At 55.0% G+C, this 15,746-nt stretch overlaps 1 protein-coding gene across 1 annotated transcript in view; it reads right to left on the minus strand.

The window, feature by feature from the left end:
- The window catches only part of PITPNM3 (PITPNM family member 3), a gene marked incomplete at its 3' end in the record, with an annotated part of 86,011 nt that overhangs the window by 32,212 nt on the left and 38,053 nt on the right, over positions 1-15,746 (minus strand). The window contains exon 4 of the mRNA XM_079725270.1: positions 6,482-6,529. Coding sequence (XP_079581396.1) covers positions 6,482-6,529 — 48 coding nt within the window. The remainder of the gene's footprint in view (positions 1-6,481; positions 6,530-15,746) is intronic.

Consider the following 15,746-nt stretch of genomic DNA (forward strand, 5'->3'; position numbering starts at 1 on the left):
GATCTCTCAAGCCCCTAGGGTCACATGATCAAGGCCTATGTCATGTGACCCAGCCCAGTCACATGACCAAAGGCTGCAAACAGCCTGAGCCAGGGTAATGGGACCCCCAAAGGTAGTCAGCCTCTGAGGCTGCGCACACTAGAGACTATGGAATGAGGAGGGGACGTCCCCGTCCTGCTCCCTGCAGCTCAGGTCACTTTGAGGGCACATCTGGAGCCCAATAACTGGGCAGGAAAGCTGCGGAAGGGGGACCAGCCTGGGGAATAGCAGGCTCTATGGGACATTTGCTGCCTGCAAATCCTAGCTGAGCTGTGTTTGGGTCACAGGAGCAGAAGACAGAGTCGGGATGAGTGGGGGTGCGGATAGTTTCTGAAGAGTTCTGAATTTCAGCACAACTAAGGAAATGTTTACAATAGTACAAGAGTGACCCGTGCTGGCCCAGTGGCAAGGCGTTCTCTCCTCTTCAGGAGGTTGTACAAGCAAGGAGTGCAAGTGGTCACTTGGCAGGGATGCTGGCAGGGGATGTTTACCCAGGGCTGTGGGATCTAGAGGCCGAGGCCCCTCCTATGACTCCTTAAGCCTTTCAGGGTCAGAAGCCAATCAAGTCAGCCTGCATTCATCTGGCTAATGAGGCCAAACCCCAGGGGCCAATTAGCCCCCCACAGAGTTGCTTGTCCCCACTAAGTCCTGTCCCTTGCTAGGGTCTGGGCCCCAGATCCTGCCTCTTGAAAACACACTTTTGGCCACGCCAAGGGAGCTTGGGGATAGCTCCGAGGAGCCACTCCCCTTGGGGGAACCCAGTGTCCCCATCTTGAATCAGGTCCAGGGAAGTTTTCAGATATACAACCAAAAGAACCTCTCCTGCCACTACACAGTGATGCTAGAAGGGCTTGGCATCCCCTATCTGGTGACTCTCTGTAATAAATGCAGTCTTCCTCAGGTGGGTCTTGAGTTTCTAGTCCTCGCCCAGCATCTCAGGCAAACTTCACATTCATCCTGAGAGGACAGGGGTGCTCTGCCCATTTTACAGATGAGAAAACTGAGGCTCAGAGAGGTTAAGTGAAGGGGTGGGGATTTGAACCCAGGTCACTCGGCAAGGGCTCTTTCATCCTCTTGAAGCATCATCCCACAAAGGCAGGGGTTAAGAAAGGGGTGTTCTTGTCAGTCTTTTAAATGCCTCCATACTGGCTCTGCCAGCAGAGCCATCCCTGGCAGGGAAGGAAATGGGAAGAGAGGTGGTTATCAGGAGCAGAAGCCTGCCTGAACCTTTGGGTCCTACCCCCTAAGGAACCCCTGTCAAGCCTGCCCTGGCCCAGCTTGGAAGTCAGCACACAAAGGAACCCCAAAGCACACTCCCTGACGGTAATCCCCTCAAAATGAACATGGGCTCCAGAAAAGGAGAGGGGCAGGGCCCTTAAACATATGAAAAGGTGCTCAACCTTAGAACCCTAAACCGCAGGAACGCTCATTGAAATCACTCTAAAACGCCTTTTTTTTCCACCTTAGCAGTTATCAACACCCAGCCGCCCAGGGTGTGGGAAAGCAGCCTCTCCTCATTCATTGTGGGTGAAAGCAAAAACCAGTACAGCCTCTGTGGAGGGCAGTCTGGCAAGGTCATTCCACATACAGAATGCCCTTGACCCAGCAATTCCAAGTCCATGTGCAAAATGACATGGGTACAACACTAACCACTGCCACACTTTCTAAGATATAGACAAGAGACAGAAAGCAACCTATGTGCCCATAAATAGGGGCCTGGTTCAATAAACTAGGCCACCGTGAAATATGACACACCCGTTGCAAAGAATGATGCCCTTCTGAATGTCTTAGATAGTAAAATACTCAGGATGTATTGTTATCTGAGAAAAGCAAGGTACAGAGTGGAAGGCACCGAATGCTCCCATCTGTGTGGGGTATATATAAAGATATATATATAAATGAATATTTAGGGAGATGCTCATATATGCAGAGAATATCTCTGGAATGTTCTAGAAGAACCTAGTCACAATCATGGCTTCTGGGGAGAGGGAGGAACCCTCATCACCTTCGTTCCTTTAGAATTTTATACGATGTACATGTGCTACCTACGGTCTACTCAAGAGACAGATTAAAAATAAGAATTTTTTCAAAGGGCATGTAGCAGGGTGATTAAAAGCCCTTTTGTCCCCAGGAGAAAGGGATTTGAGGAGACAGAGGTTCCCTGAGACTAAAAAGAGATCCCCACCCCCTGCCCCAGGCTGAGGGGAGGAGACAGAACTAGGTGCGGTGCCCTCACAGCGTGGGGGACTCTCACAAGTCCAGGAGGAGACAGAATGATTTTCACGGTCTGGCCACCCTGTGCCCCAAGGAGCCTGGCCCCTAGGCAGACCAGGACGGAAGGGAGTACCAGGCTGGGGCCCGGAGCCCCGCAGCATCCACGAGTGTGGACAGAGAGCTTCCTGCACACATTCGCACGTGCACACACTGTTTCCCCACCAGGGTGGCGGGGAAGACCCCTGGGGGCTTTGGAACAAGGGCAGGAAAATGAGGAAAAGGGAAACCCCTGGAATCACAGAGGGGTCTCTGTCACGAGTCCAGCCGGATGGGTATGCAGAGTCGAAATTACAAAGGGGCTTAGAGAAAAATAAAGGAAAAGGTGGTTTGTTCATGTATAAGTCAGTGGACTGTGCAGGATGGTCTCCATTCTCCCCTCCAGGTCCACCTCCACCATCCCCAGTGAGGCTCCCTCCCTGCCCACTCACCACAGGCTGTCCCTCTCCTGTCCCTCCCGAAGGCCAAGCTCCTGCACAGGTGGGGCAGGGACAGAGGGGGAGCTCTCCACGCAGCGACCTTCAGGGCTGGGAGTGGCCCAGGGCATCGTCCTGTGCCTGGCGGGTTTCCTTTACCTGAGATTGAAGAAACCCCTACTGGACTCTCCTCCAGTCATGCTGCTCGAGAGCCTTCCTTTTCCTGCTAGAACCCCCGACCGAATCATGACTAGACTCTAACTGCCCTACAAAAATCTTATCATGTCAGCCTACACTGTCCTTTCCTGCGGCTTCCCCATCCTGACCAAGGCCCGTGGGGTCTGCCCACAGGCCCGACTCTCCACTCACCTCTCCCACCACTTGCCCCACCCTCTCTGAGCTCAACCACGTCGGCCTTTTTGACAGTTGTCAAGGATCCCATGTTCCTCTCGCCACAGGGCCTTTGTACATCCTGTTCCCTATGCCTGGATAGTCCCTACAGAATAGTCCCTACAGAAACCTCAGTGTTCCTTACTCCTGGGGGCCTTCCCTTCTTACTCTCCTCCTCCCGAAAGCACCGTGGCTTCCTGTGTCCTAGGACTAATCCTTATACTTTTAGTTTTGTGGTTATTTCATTTGTCTTCCCCTCCTCCAACCCCCAGATTGTAAGATCCTTAAAGGCTGGAACTGGATTTGTTTTTGTTCCATTTTATCCCCAGAGACTATTAAGGTGCTGGCATATAAAAGAGACTCATTAAATGTTTGTCAAACAAGGGAATGAACTAATAATTTGTTCCTATTTTGCGCCCCTACACGTGTCAGAAGCTGCACACGTCCCTGGCAATGCAGATGCAGCACAGACTCACACAGATGCACACGGAGCCTTGTGTAGATGACTGCACTGATGCTGGGACACACATGCTAACGCACACACACAAATGCACAGGCGCACGTTTCCCTGTGCGCGCACACACACACACGAACGGACCGTGCCAAACATAGGCATACGCACACGCACGCAAGAAAAGTGCTCCCAAGGCAGACGTCTGCCACCCTGAGCTCATTAAAGCCGCTAAATATAGCCTGTCTGCAGCTGTGCTCAGCAAGCTGCCCACACAGGCCAGGAAAAGACACCAGTTACCAGGCAGAGGAGTGGGGAGGCCAGCCATGGGCAGGGGGCTTCATGCACCACGCCTGTGTAGGGCTGCTGGGGAGGCCATGGGGCTGAGGGTATGCAGGAGGGGTAGCCCCTTGGTGGCTGGTCTGGAGGTTCAGAGCTGCTCCTCTGGTCCCTAATCCCAGACAGTGGGACGTGAGGTCAAGCCACACCCCCATGAGAGCATCCTCATCTTCCCCCTCTGCCTCTGTGGGACAACCACACAGGTTTTTCTGACAGTTATTGGGGTCAAGGAACCAAGCTCAGTCCAGGACCAGGGACTGGAGCCAGGATACAGGCTGGGACAAATCGGGGCTCTGCTGGTGCCTAGGGTAGAGGCTCAGTCTGGGATGAAGATCAAGGGTCCTTCTGGGGCCAGGATTGGGACTCAGTCTGGACCATTGTCAAGGACGAGAGAAAGTTCAGAGACCCACTGCTCAGCCCGCTCTAACAAACAGGCATGGCCACGGGCAGACCCTCCCCACACTGGGGGCATCACCTGCTGCCCCCACCCCTGCATCTGAAGCCTGGCACTGGCCCTGAGAAAGCCATCTGACGACCACAAGTGTAAGTCACATGTGCAGGTCAAGCTGTACTCCACACAGACTGGGTCCAACTCAGAGGGCCCAACAGCAAGTCCTCCTGTCCTGGAATCTTCACCCTCCTCCCACCCCCCCAACCCACACAGGTGGACATGAGGTAGAGAAAGTCTCTCCAGCTTGCACTTTACTGTGCACATCCTGGACCCCAAGTTTTTTGGGGGGCTCGTGGAGCTGGCTCTTGAAGGGGGTACCTGTGTGACACAGGGGACAATGGGGCACCTCCCCGGGTACCTGGGGTGACCAGAAAGGAGAAACTTCAGGAAAATGGGAGCTCAGACCAGACATGGGACTGAGCTCTGGAGAGGGAGGGGCATGGAGGTCTGTGTCTGAGCACCTTCCTTGGAAGGTTATTTACCCCTAGTCTTTATCTTCTCAATGTGACACGGTTGTAATGATGGTAACCTTTCCCAGCATCCAGGTGGCCATGAAGATCAGTGTGCAGCGCCCTGCACACTGCGAAGCTGCTGAGAGGGGAAGGGAGGGGGGGATGAGAGAGTGAGGCAGCCACGGCTCTCCTGGGAGAGGCTGCTCCTCCCTGGAGATGGAGCCGGGGGAAAGAGGAAGGAGAGTTACTACGCCCACTGGGCCGACAGCTGTGCCCTCAGCCTCCTCTGTGATGACAGTAGGTCCTGGCAGGAAGGGGCGGGCCCAGCTCCCTGACTCAGGAAGCGATGAATGGAGTAGAGGGCAGAGGCCAACAGGGCTGGGTCCCAAGGGAATCGCTCTGGAGCCCCAGGTCCTTCCTACCATCTGCTGCGGAGGGGGCTGCTAGTGTCCCCTCCACGGGGCCAGATGCACTGCTCGAGTTTGCCAACTAGCTTAAGAGAAACCTGTGCTTGGAGTCTGCATGCTCCTTCTAGAAGTCCGTCTGGAAAGGAAGGGGAGGGCTGGTGGGGAAGGTGGGCAGGTGGGTCATGCGGAGGCCGGTCTCATCCTTTATCAGAGAGGACTCACTAGAGGGCATCAGGAGGCCATGAGGACAGGTCTGCCTCCTGCGAAGGTCTCTCTCACACTCTGGAGGAAGAACCAAAGTGGGAGAGATCGGAGGCAGGGAGGCCAGCGTGGGAGGATGGATCCATCCAGAAGAGAGAAGATGGTGGCCTCAGCTGGAGAAGGGATGGGGGATGGAGCAGGTGGAGGCATGAGAGATCTGCTGCGGGTAGAATGGATGCTCTCAGGGGTCTGATCTGACTCTGGAAGGTGGCAGAGAAGGGGAAGTTTGGAAGGACGCCCAGGTGTCTGGCGTGAGTTTGCGGAAAATGGCGCCATTCATTTTGTATAGAAGAACAGGAGTGCGGTTCAATGAGCAGGTACTAAGCTCCCCGAGTCCTTACACCCAGCGCCACGTCAGGTGCCAGAAGTGCTCGGTAAATGTCGGCTCTGCTGTGGAGTAGCGTGAACACGGCAGAACAGCCAGACGTGCAAGCAAAGGAAACCAGGAGACAGAGGCAGCGACGGAAAATCAGAGAGCGCTAGAATGTCAGAGCTAGAAAGGGCTCTACGTACAGACGGGCCAGGAGACCGGCCACAGGCAGGCGCTGAGGCTGCACAGCGAGTTAGCTGGAGGGGTGGGGGGCCCAGGTCTCCTGCACCCTGGTCCGAGCCCCTCTGCCTCCACCGGCCCCTCCGCACTGGTTCCCTAGGCTTCCTCAAGTCTGGTTCCAAACTGCAAGCACAGGCCAGAGGCAGCAGGCTGCCAGCGCACCTGTGCAGCTGCAGGATGAAGGCTGGGCTGCCTGGCAGAGGAGGGAGGATTCCAGGACACCCCCGGAGTCCCCTCAGGCCCCTCTCTCTGGCCCTGACCCCTGAGCTGCCCAGCGTGTAGGAAGTTGGGAGCCCGTGGAGCTCAGCTCCTGGGGCAGAGAGTGGCCCCGGCCCTCCGAGCCCGCACAGCAGTGAAGACCCTACCACCTGAGTGGATGAGGGGGCCCCCGGCCCAAGGAGCTTGGACCCATCCAAGGTGAAGAAAAGACTCCTGGAGGCCAGGTTTAACTCACGTTGCTTCTCCTGGAGGATGCTGGATGTGCACGGCACGTTCCCTTCTCCTGCAGAAGAAGAGAAGAGAGGTGAGCAGACTCCGCCTCACTGTCGGCCAGACCCTGGGAGGCCACTGTGGCCCCACTGGCCCCTCCTGTCCAGCTGCCCCCTCCCGGAGCCAAGAGCCGGAGGTGGGCACCAGGGAACCCCCAGCCCCTCATGCCCTGCCCGGCCCCTGCCACACTCAGCTCTCCGCTCTTCATACCCTTTCTACACGACAAAACCCGAGCCCTGACGCCACTGCCTGGGGAGGCGTGTCCTGGCCACCTTTTCACCTCCGCCCACCTGCATAAAGCAGCTGCTTGTCTGGGGTGGCCCTTTCCTACACTTACTCTCATCTCTGAGGGTCACCGCCGCCCTGCAGACAACTGGAAATCTCTGCCTCTAGGCCAGCCTCTAGTCTCCTAAGTCCTTGACCCATGTCCCCCACCGCCTCCTGGACCTCAGCTCAGCAGGTAGCGCATGCGCACCACGACCACAGACAGAGTCCTGGAACTGCCCCTGTTCCCAAGTCCCCACCTCAGTGAAGGCACCACCTTCTCCCCAAGCCTGGGAATCACCCGTGACCCCTTTCCCTGCCTCGTCCCCACTTTCAGTCAGTCACAGAGTGCTGGGGCCGTCTGCCTCATTCTCTCCTCCTTACTCTCTCCTTCTCCACCGGATTTGGACTCCCCAGTGGAAGGGGTTTCTGTGCTGTTCACTGGTGTGTTTCCAGGCCTAAAACAGTGCGTCTCAGTCAATATCTGTTGGATGAATAAATGAAACACACACACAAACACATACACACACACACAAATACATACACACAAACACCCACAAACACAAACACACACACACACACACACACACACACCACTCCCCAAATACAGAACTCCATCCCGTCTCCCTGGACTATTGCAGTAGCTCCTCCTTTTGACGAGAAGCTTTTTTTCTACAATTATGAAAGTAACACAAGATCCTTATGGATATTTTGAAAAACACCAACCATCAGACAAAAGGGAAAAGATTCCTTATAATCCCATGACTGAAGGAAAACTGCTGGTCCCCGTTCTATGTCATTCCTTCCAGGCTTCTTTCCATAAACATTTTTTGGGGGCCAACTGAGATCATATCATCTCTCTGTGGGCAAGGATTATGTCATTTATCTCTGTATCCCCAACAAATAGATCAATGGTTGGCTCATGGAAGGTATCATAGATGATAAAGAAGCACAAAATACACTTTCTGTACTTCAAGTTGAAGCATGAATAAATAAATAAAGCTACGGAACCTCTGTAAACATCACTCCAACAGCTATAGAACATTCTATTGCGAGGATACATCATGGTTGACTTTTAAATTATCCTATTGGCAGAAAGTTTCAAAATTTCACCATTATAATTACTGCTGCAAGGAACATCTTTGTGGCTGAAGCTCTTTCTGCCTGTTTTATGATTTCCTTAAAATACAGCCACAGAAGGAAAATTTTGGGTCAAAAGGTAAGAACAGGGCTTCCCTGGTGGCGCAGTGGCTGACAGTCCGCCTGCCGATGCAGGGGACACGGGTTCGTGCCCCGGTCCGGGAGGATCCCACATGCCATGGAGCGGCTGGGCCCGAGAGCCATGGCCACTGAGCCTGCGCGTCCGGAGCCTGTGCTCCGCAACGGGAGAGGCCACAACAGTGAGAGGCCCGCGTACCGCAAGAAAAAAAAGGGGGTAAGAACATTTTTAAGGCTCCCGATGTTTATTGCCTGATTGCTTTCCAGAGAGGCGTATGTTCTGATTTACACACCCAGTCGCAGCAGAAGTAAGGGCTGCTCTTAACAGACACTCACCTCCCCAGCATTTACATTGGTCTGTCAAATTTCTCTGCCTCTAGTTTCACCAGATTAATCTTTCGAAAACTGGCCTGCCCAGGCCACTCTCTTGCTCCAAGCCCTCCAGTGACTCGCCGTCATCAAATTCTCAGCCTGGCAAGCAAGCCTCTCTGTAAAGTGGCCCCTGCCCATGTCCCCAGCCTCTGCCCACCCCTTCCTGCCTCATCTCCATCAGCCAAAGGACCTGCACACCATTGGGGCTCTCCCATCTTTCTCTGTCGAACATGCTGTATCCTGCGGGCTGGGTGGAGAACCAACCCAAGGCCACCTCTTCCACGAAGACTCTGATCCTTCCTCAAAGGGCTCAATTCTCAGGACCTTTGTCCTCAAAGGTCAGCTCTGCATCCCAAGGGACTCACAGGGTCAGGTTCAGCAAAGGCCAGTTCCCTTCCATCGCGAATGCTCCCCTCGAGCCCACCCCACCTAACTGGAAGGCTCAGAAAGGGATCCAAGCCAAACCCCAGGAGCTAGAAAATTCTCTGTGGCCAGAGTGAGGCTGGAATCTGAGAAGTGGAATCCCCGGCCCTCAGCTGACCTCAGCCCACTGAGAGCCCAGTCGGTCAGCAGTTCTGTCTGAGGCCCCCAGAGATCTTCAGCCAGGGGAGCCCCTTGGCATCAGGAGACCTAGCCCTGGCTCTGTGGCACCATGTTTTGGGCCTCGATTATACACACCTGTTCAATGGACAGTCTCACTCCACTCTGCTGAAGGGTCCTCCAGCTCTGCCAGGACAGGGGTCCAGGGCCAGGGGGACAGCACAAAAGTGGCCAGACTGGAGTCTAGGGCATGGGCCAAGCAATGTAGAAGTCATGCCTCCAGCCTGAAAACTCTAGCTAGAGGCAGGATCCTGCTGCCCAGGTGGGACCCTCTCTCCTGACCCTGACCATGCCGGCAGAACCTACAGATACCAGGTCTGGCATCCCCGGCTTCCTGAGCAAGTCTGAAGTCCCCCCCAAAAATGTGTCCACAGCTTCCCCAAGAAGAAGAAGAAGGTTCTTCCTTGGAGAACCTTCCCCAGTTCTCCAAGGAAGGTTCCAGGGCACAAAGAGAAGCCAGCTCCAGGCCTCTGCCAGGGGCCTTGAATGCCCTTCCTCGTGCAAAGCTGCCGGTCCCTCCCCTGCAGACTCAAGGACGACTTCAGTGTAGGAAATGCCACCACCTCCCCGCCAACAATCCAGGGGCTGATGGGCGACTCCCTTCCAAGGGAATAAACCATCCCAGATGCCATGCACCGGAATCCATCGCCCTGTTTCTGCAGCCTCTGCCTGCTAGGGCTGCCTTCATGGCTCATGTCACCTGAATCCTAATCTGTCTCCCTCCTCCATGGGATCAGGGCCTCTGGGCACTCTCAAAGGCAGGAGTAGGGAATGGAAAGAGCATAGCCTTGGAGTCAGGAGGCTGAGATTCCTTTCCAGGTTCCCATGGACTCAGACTCACTGTGTGACCCGAGGCAAGTCACTTTCCCTCTCTGGGCCTCATTCCCACAATCCAGTGTGGGTCCAGTACTCTCTAAGGACCCTACAAGTACTGAAAGTCCTTGGTTGTACTGCATTTAGGTTAAACACCTGGACTCAAATCTTGGTAACCGTGTACCCTTGGACAAGTTACTTAACCTCTGCATGCCTCAGTCTTCTAATCTATAAAATGGGGACAGGAGTGCTACCTACCTCAGAGGGTTATTGTGAATATCAAATGATTAATGTGTGTAAAGCCATTAGCACACAGCCCAGCACACAGGAGCCATTCAAGGTGTGAGGAGTGGTCTTAGTGTTGCTTCATTTACTTATTTACTTTTAACAACTGGCTCAAGACCTCATCTCTTTTGTCACCATCACGACTCCAGGTGGAGTCAGGTAGAGAGACTCAATGGTTAGTGCTGGGTGCCAGCTCACAGTGCTCCCCGGGCCCAGGGGTCATGGCAGAGCCCGTGTTCCACAGAGGCCCAGGTGGAGAACAGAGGCCTGGGCACCCTCGTAGAGTAGCCCCCCGACAGCATGACAAGGTGCGCGCAGACCGCTTCCCCGGGTGCCAGAGCAGCACTGATGCAGACAGAGCAAGGGAGATCCCACATCAGATGTCAGATGTGTAGGTCAGGACGGAACACGAGCATCCTGTCTGAGCACCAGCTGAGTCCAGGGGGAAAGCCGGCTCCCGTCACCCAGCAGGACAGATGCCTCCCATCGAGATGAAGACGCTCACTTATAAAACCCCTTCGATTTATCTATCTGCCAAGCACTGTGCCAGGGGCTGTGGGGGACGCGGAGATGAAAAAGTCAAGGTGAGATGAGAGAGGAGGAGGGAGAGACTCGCTCTGACCCAGCGACCCTGGGGAAGGTGCGGCAGAGCCACGACTTGAGAGCCTCGGGGCAAACATAGCTTTGACCGGGAGAGGACCCAGCAGGACACTGCAAGCAGCCAGCGAGACCACGTCCGCAGCACGCGGAACCAAGGAAAGGCAGGTGTAGGGGAGCGGGCCGGGGGCAGATAAGAAAACTGCAGCTTGGAGAGGCGGAGGGATTCACTAGCTCTTCCAAACCCAAGTCTCCTGCCATTTCTACTGTGCCCCAAACCAACTACATAATGAGCAGGGCCCAGTGCAAAATGAAAAGGCAGGGGCCCTCGTTCAAAAAGCAAAAAAATAAAAAAACCTGGGGATTCCCTGGCGGTCCAGTAGGTAGGACCCGCGCTTTCACTGCCAAGGGCACACAGGTTTAATCCCGAGTCAGGAACTAAGATCCCACGAGTCATGAGGCCCAGCCAAAAAAAAAAAAAGAAAAAAGAAAAAAAATAACTGTTAAAGGTACTAAAATACTGTTTTTCCCTCTGTCCTTTCCTGACCTGTCCTGGTGTTTTTTATTTGCTACTTAATGTGTGCTCCCTCGTGCACAGGGATACCTGAGGGGTGAGTGTAGACCCTCACAGGTGCCCGGGGGTGCCCGCTTCTCAGCGTGGCACCCAGGCACATGGGCCATCAGCTACCAGAGTCCCCCTCCTGCCAGTTGCTGGACCCTGGCACCGTGCCGTGACCGAGAGCAGGAAAGCTGGGCCATGCTGCCCCGACCCCCCAGGCAGGCAGGTGACCCCCAAGGGTACTGCAGCCTCCGCATCAAAACACTCTAAGTCCCTGGACGGGGTGGGTGAGAGGTCTGCCCTCTCTGAGTCACCCGCTGAAGGCACCGCAGCTCTGCCAGCCCAGGGTGGGGACGGCTGCTCTGTACTGACACTGGGCCCCATGCCTCTGACCCCAACCGTCCTGGCACCTAGGCCCCTGCTTGGGGGAGGACAGTAGCTGTCTCTGGGCAGGTGCAGGGAGGAGGAAGCTGGGTGGCAGAGGGCAGGAGAGCGGGAGGCCAAGAGCCCATCCTGGGAGGCAGGGAGGGTGTGGGAGGCGGCCCAACGCATGAACCAAGCTCCCAGCCCCAGCACACGCTCCACTGTCCCATCAAGCGGCACTTACAAAACACAGATCTGAAGACAAAATCATTCAGAATTGAGATAATTAAACCCCAAGCCCCAGTCCTTTCAGAGCACTGGTCACAGCCCTGACTACAACACATACACCTCTGGTGTTTCTCTAGTACCTACTCTGTGCCAGACCCTGGGGGAAGGGGAGGCAATGGGCCAGGTCTAGCTCATCACCTCACTGTTCTCAGGCCAGGCCCTTAGAGCAACTCACCTAGATGGCTTACAAGATGCTGCTACCAAGCAATACTTCATTATCATAAAGGAAATAGGATTTGTAGCCCAGGCAGGATTTCAGTGGGCAATAATGCCTGCTGGGGGAGTGGAGCTGGGTCATTAAAGCTGGGGGTAGCGGGGAAGCAGGGGTGCAGAGGCAGAAAGAAGCCAGGAGGGAATGTCACTGAGAAGCTGGTACACAGGATTCACACTGGTGTCACATGGGTAGAAGGAAGAATGTTGGGGAGGTCAGGGCCGGCCCCAGCAGTGCGGGCTCAGTTGTGGAAACCAGAAAGGCTGTCCCTGGGCTGCAGAGCTTGTGGTTTGCCCAGTGCTTTCCCACCTGTTCGATCACTAAGATCTCACACCTGTGCGGAGAAGGGTGCCTTCACAGAAGAGGAAGCTGAGGCTCAGAAGGATAGTCACTTACCCAATTTTATATCTGGTCCCTTTCAACACCCTCACATCTGCTGGGGGCTCTTCCCATGACCTCTGCCCCCTATTGGGGGAGGGGCTTTCTAGAGCTGGGGCTTCCTGGGATGGCTCAGGCAGGCAGTGTGGGCAGTGCTTCCTGAAGTCGGGGGGTCAGGGGCTGAGGAGTGGGGAGCAGGGGGAATGGAGAAGGGATTGTTTGTAAGGGCTGCTGGGGAAAAGCATCCAGCTCCGCCGTCCCTCCCAGCCACCAGCAGGCGAGCGCGGTGAAGCCGGCCTCCTGATTAGCAGGCTCCCAGGACGAGGGTGATTAACCAGATGTGCCGCTGCTTCAGCCACTGTCTAAATGAGACCCGACTTGGCCTAAGCTTTCCAGGGCCCCTGGGCCCAACAGGCTCGCCTCGGCTGGAGCTTTCTTCAAATGCAGAAGCTGCCAGCAACTCCCGCAAACACGACAGGCTACACAGGGAGGGCAGGGCCTCTGTCGCCCACTAATCCTGCGTGTCCCAACCTCACACCCCCGCGCATCTGAGCCCCATCAGTTCCTCCAAGAAGATGCTTCCATATCCCGCCCGTGGTTTCCTGAGTGATTTTATATTTCCTCTTTCCAATCCCCTTCCAACAAACTGTGAGCTCCCTGAGAGCAAGAGAAGCAAAACGTGTGGCCAAGAACAGAAACGCTCTCACCAAACACCTGAAACAGGAGGATCTGGTGGCCGCTGAGGGAGCAATTCAGGCAGACTGGGCCTCGGGGAAGAAGGAATCGGGAATTCTCCTCCTGATATGCCAGAAAGGGTCTGAGCAGGCCCCATGGAGCAGGAATGGGGGCAACTGAAGCCCTGTGATCTGCCAGGCCTTGGGGGCCCAAACCAGGCTCTGGCCAGCCTGCTAACTCAGCTCATGCAGTGGGGCTGAGAAGGAAAGACCCACAAGCTCCCCCCTGCTCGGGGTGCTCCCCAGACACTGAGCCTCTGCTGAGCTGCAAGGTCAAGATTCACCCTGATCACCTCTCACCCAGCCCATCACAACCCCCTCTACACTCATCCCCTGGTCCCTCCTATTTATTATCTTCTGCATTGGCTTCCAGAATGATCTCTCTAAAATGTAGCTTGTCCCTCCCGCTGAAACTATTCCGTGGGTCCCCAGGGGCACTCCTGATGTTCAAGGCCTTCCCTTCAGCTTCCCCGCTCCTGCCTCTTCTCCGAGACCCCCCATCCCTCTGGCCACCCCCCCAGCCCAATGCCTAGCATCCCAACTTCAGTCAAGACGAACTCTGAGTAGCTCCCCAAATGTCCCTGCCTTCTCATACCTCCCTCCGGACCTTTGCACCTGCTGTTCCCTCTGCCTGCTGCACCCTCACGGGTCTGTCCAGAGCCCCGAAAGGCCTCCTTCATGCCTCACATCTCAGCTCCAGCTCCATGTCCTTCTCTGATCCCTCTGGACCTTGTTCCCACTCTCGTTAGAGTAATTAGCTCAGCCTGGAACCGCCCCACCCCCAGTCAATTCTGAGTCCATTTCTGAGTCATCTATGTGTCCCCAGCATTGACCGGCACAGGGTCTGACACAGAGTAAGTACCAGTACGTGTGTCCTGAATGCATAAGTGAGGGAGGGAGGGCACGAATGCGTGATGAGCACCTCACTGCTTCGGGTTCAGAAAAGGAGGCAAAGCATCACCACCCAGAAAGGCACAGCTGCAAACAGACGGGTCAGCGCTGCAGGGGCGGCCCAAGTAAGCAGTGCTGAGCAAGAGGGAGGTGCTCTGGGAGAGGCTGGGCCATCGGGGAGGCCCCCTGGGGAAGAGCACAGGATTACGAGAGCTGGAGAGGAAATCAGGGGAAAGGCAAGGGGAAAAGCAGGCAGAGCTCAAGTGGGCTTGAGAGTCAGCAAGCAGCCCCTGGGCATTTGGCTGGAACACAGCGGGAAGGGAAGCGAGAGGTATAGCCCAGAAGTCATGAATATTAGAGATAACGTTGAGATCGCCAGATTTAGCAATGACCTGACAGCCCCTGTGTAGCCTCCCTCATGGTAGTCATTCCAGGGCTGTTTGACTCCTGCAGGGATGGGGAACGTACTAACCCTAGACAATTATAATTGTTAGAAGGAAGGCTAGAACCAGGATGGCCTCACATGCCAGGCTGGGGAGGGTTATACTTCCCTCTTTTTTTTTTTAATTTTTATTCACTTATTATTTTTTTTGGCTGCGTTGGGTCTTCGTTGCTGCTTGCAGGCTTTCTCTAGTTGTGGTGAGCGGGGGATACTCTTCGTTGTGGTGCGCAGGCTTCTCATTGCTGTGGCTTCTCTTGTTCTGGAGCACAGGCTCTAGGCGCATGGGCTTCAGTAGTTGTGGCATGCGGGCTCAGTAGTTGTGGCTTGTGGGCTCTAGAGCGCAGGCTCAGTAGTTGTGGCGCACGGGCTTAGTTGCTCCATGGCATGTGGGATCTTCCCGGACCAGGGCTCGAACCCGTGTCCCCTGCATTGGCAGGCGGATTCTTAACCACTGTGCCACCAGGGAAGTCCCTATACTTCCTTCTGCAGCCAACAAACACCTAGTTGCCGACTCCATAGCAGAATGATGTTACTGGATTTATATTTTAGAACCATCACAGTAGGATTGGATAAAGTTGGCCAACTGGCAACGAGATCCGGCCTTTTTCTCCTGTCCCATACCCCCAGAAAACGGCATTAACTATTTTGTATGAAGTAATCTTTAGTAGCATTGTAAAACAGGAAGGGATGTCCTGGCAGATCAGAAATTCTGAGGTACCCTCAAAAGGCAGAAGGCAGAGAGATCTGATGGAGGCGGGTAGGACTGACTACATAGTTTGTGGGGCCCCTTGTTCAAAATGACTAAGAATTTCAAGATGGTAACAGCAGAGCATAAACTCGAGTGTGAGACTCTGCTATGCATGGAGACTTGTGTGACTGCTAAGGTCAAATGCCCAGAAAACCAGGCCAGGAGAGAGGAAACCATAACCTCAACCCTGTAAAGAAAGGTCTGGAGCCAAAGGTAGGGGCAGCTCAGAGGGAATGTCAGGGTCATGGGCGGAGAACACAGGAACAAAGGAAGGTTTTGCAACTGTCCGGGCTTCCATGGTAGAGAAGCCAGGTGACTGGGCTCCCCGCTCACCCTGCCCACCAACCCCTGCTTGTACCAAGCAGAGGCATCTGTCCCCAGGTGTGAGAAGGGCTGAGTTTGAGGGACCGGACACCCTGCGGGGCTGAAAATACCCAAGAGGGGCAGAGCAGAAGCTAATGGCTCAA

This window comes from Hyperoodon ampullatus (assembly GCF_949752795.1).
Source record: "Hyperoodon ampullatus genome assembly, chromosome: 19".
NCBI lineage: Eukaryota > Metazoa > Chordata > Mammalia > Artiodactyla > Ziphiidae > Hyperoodon > Hyperoodon ampullatus.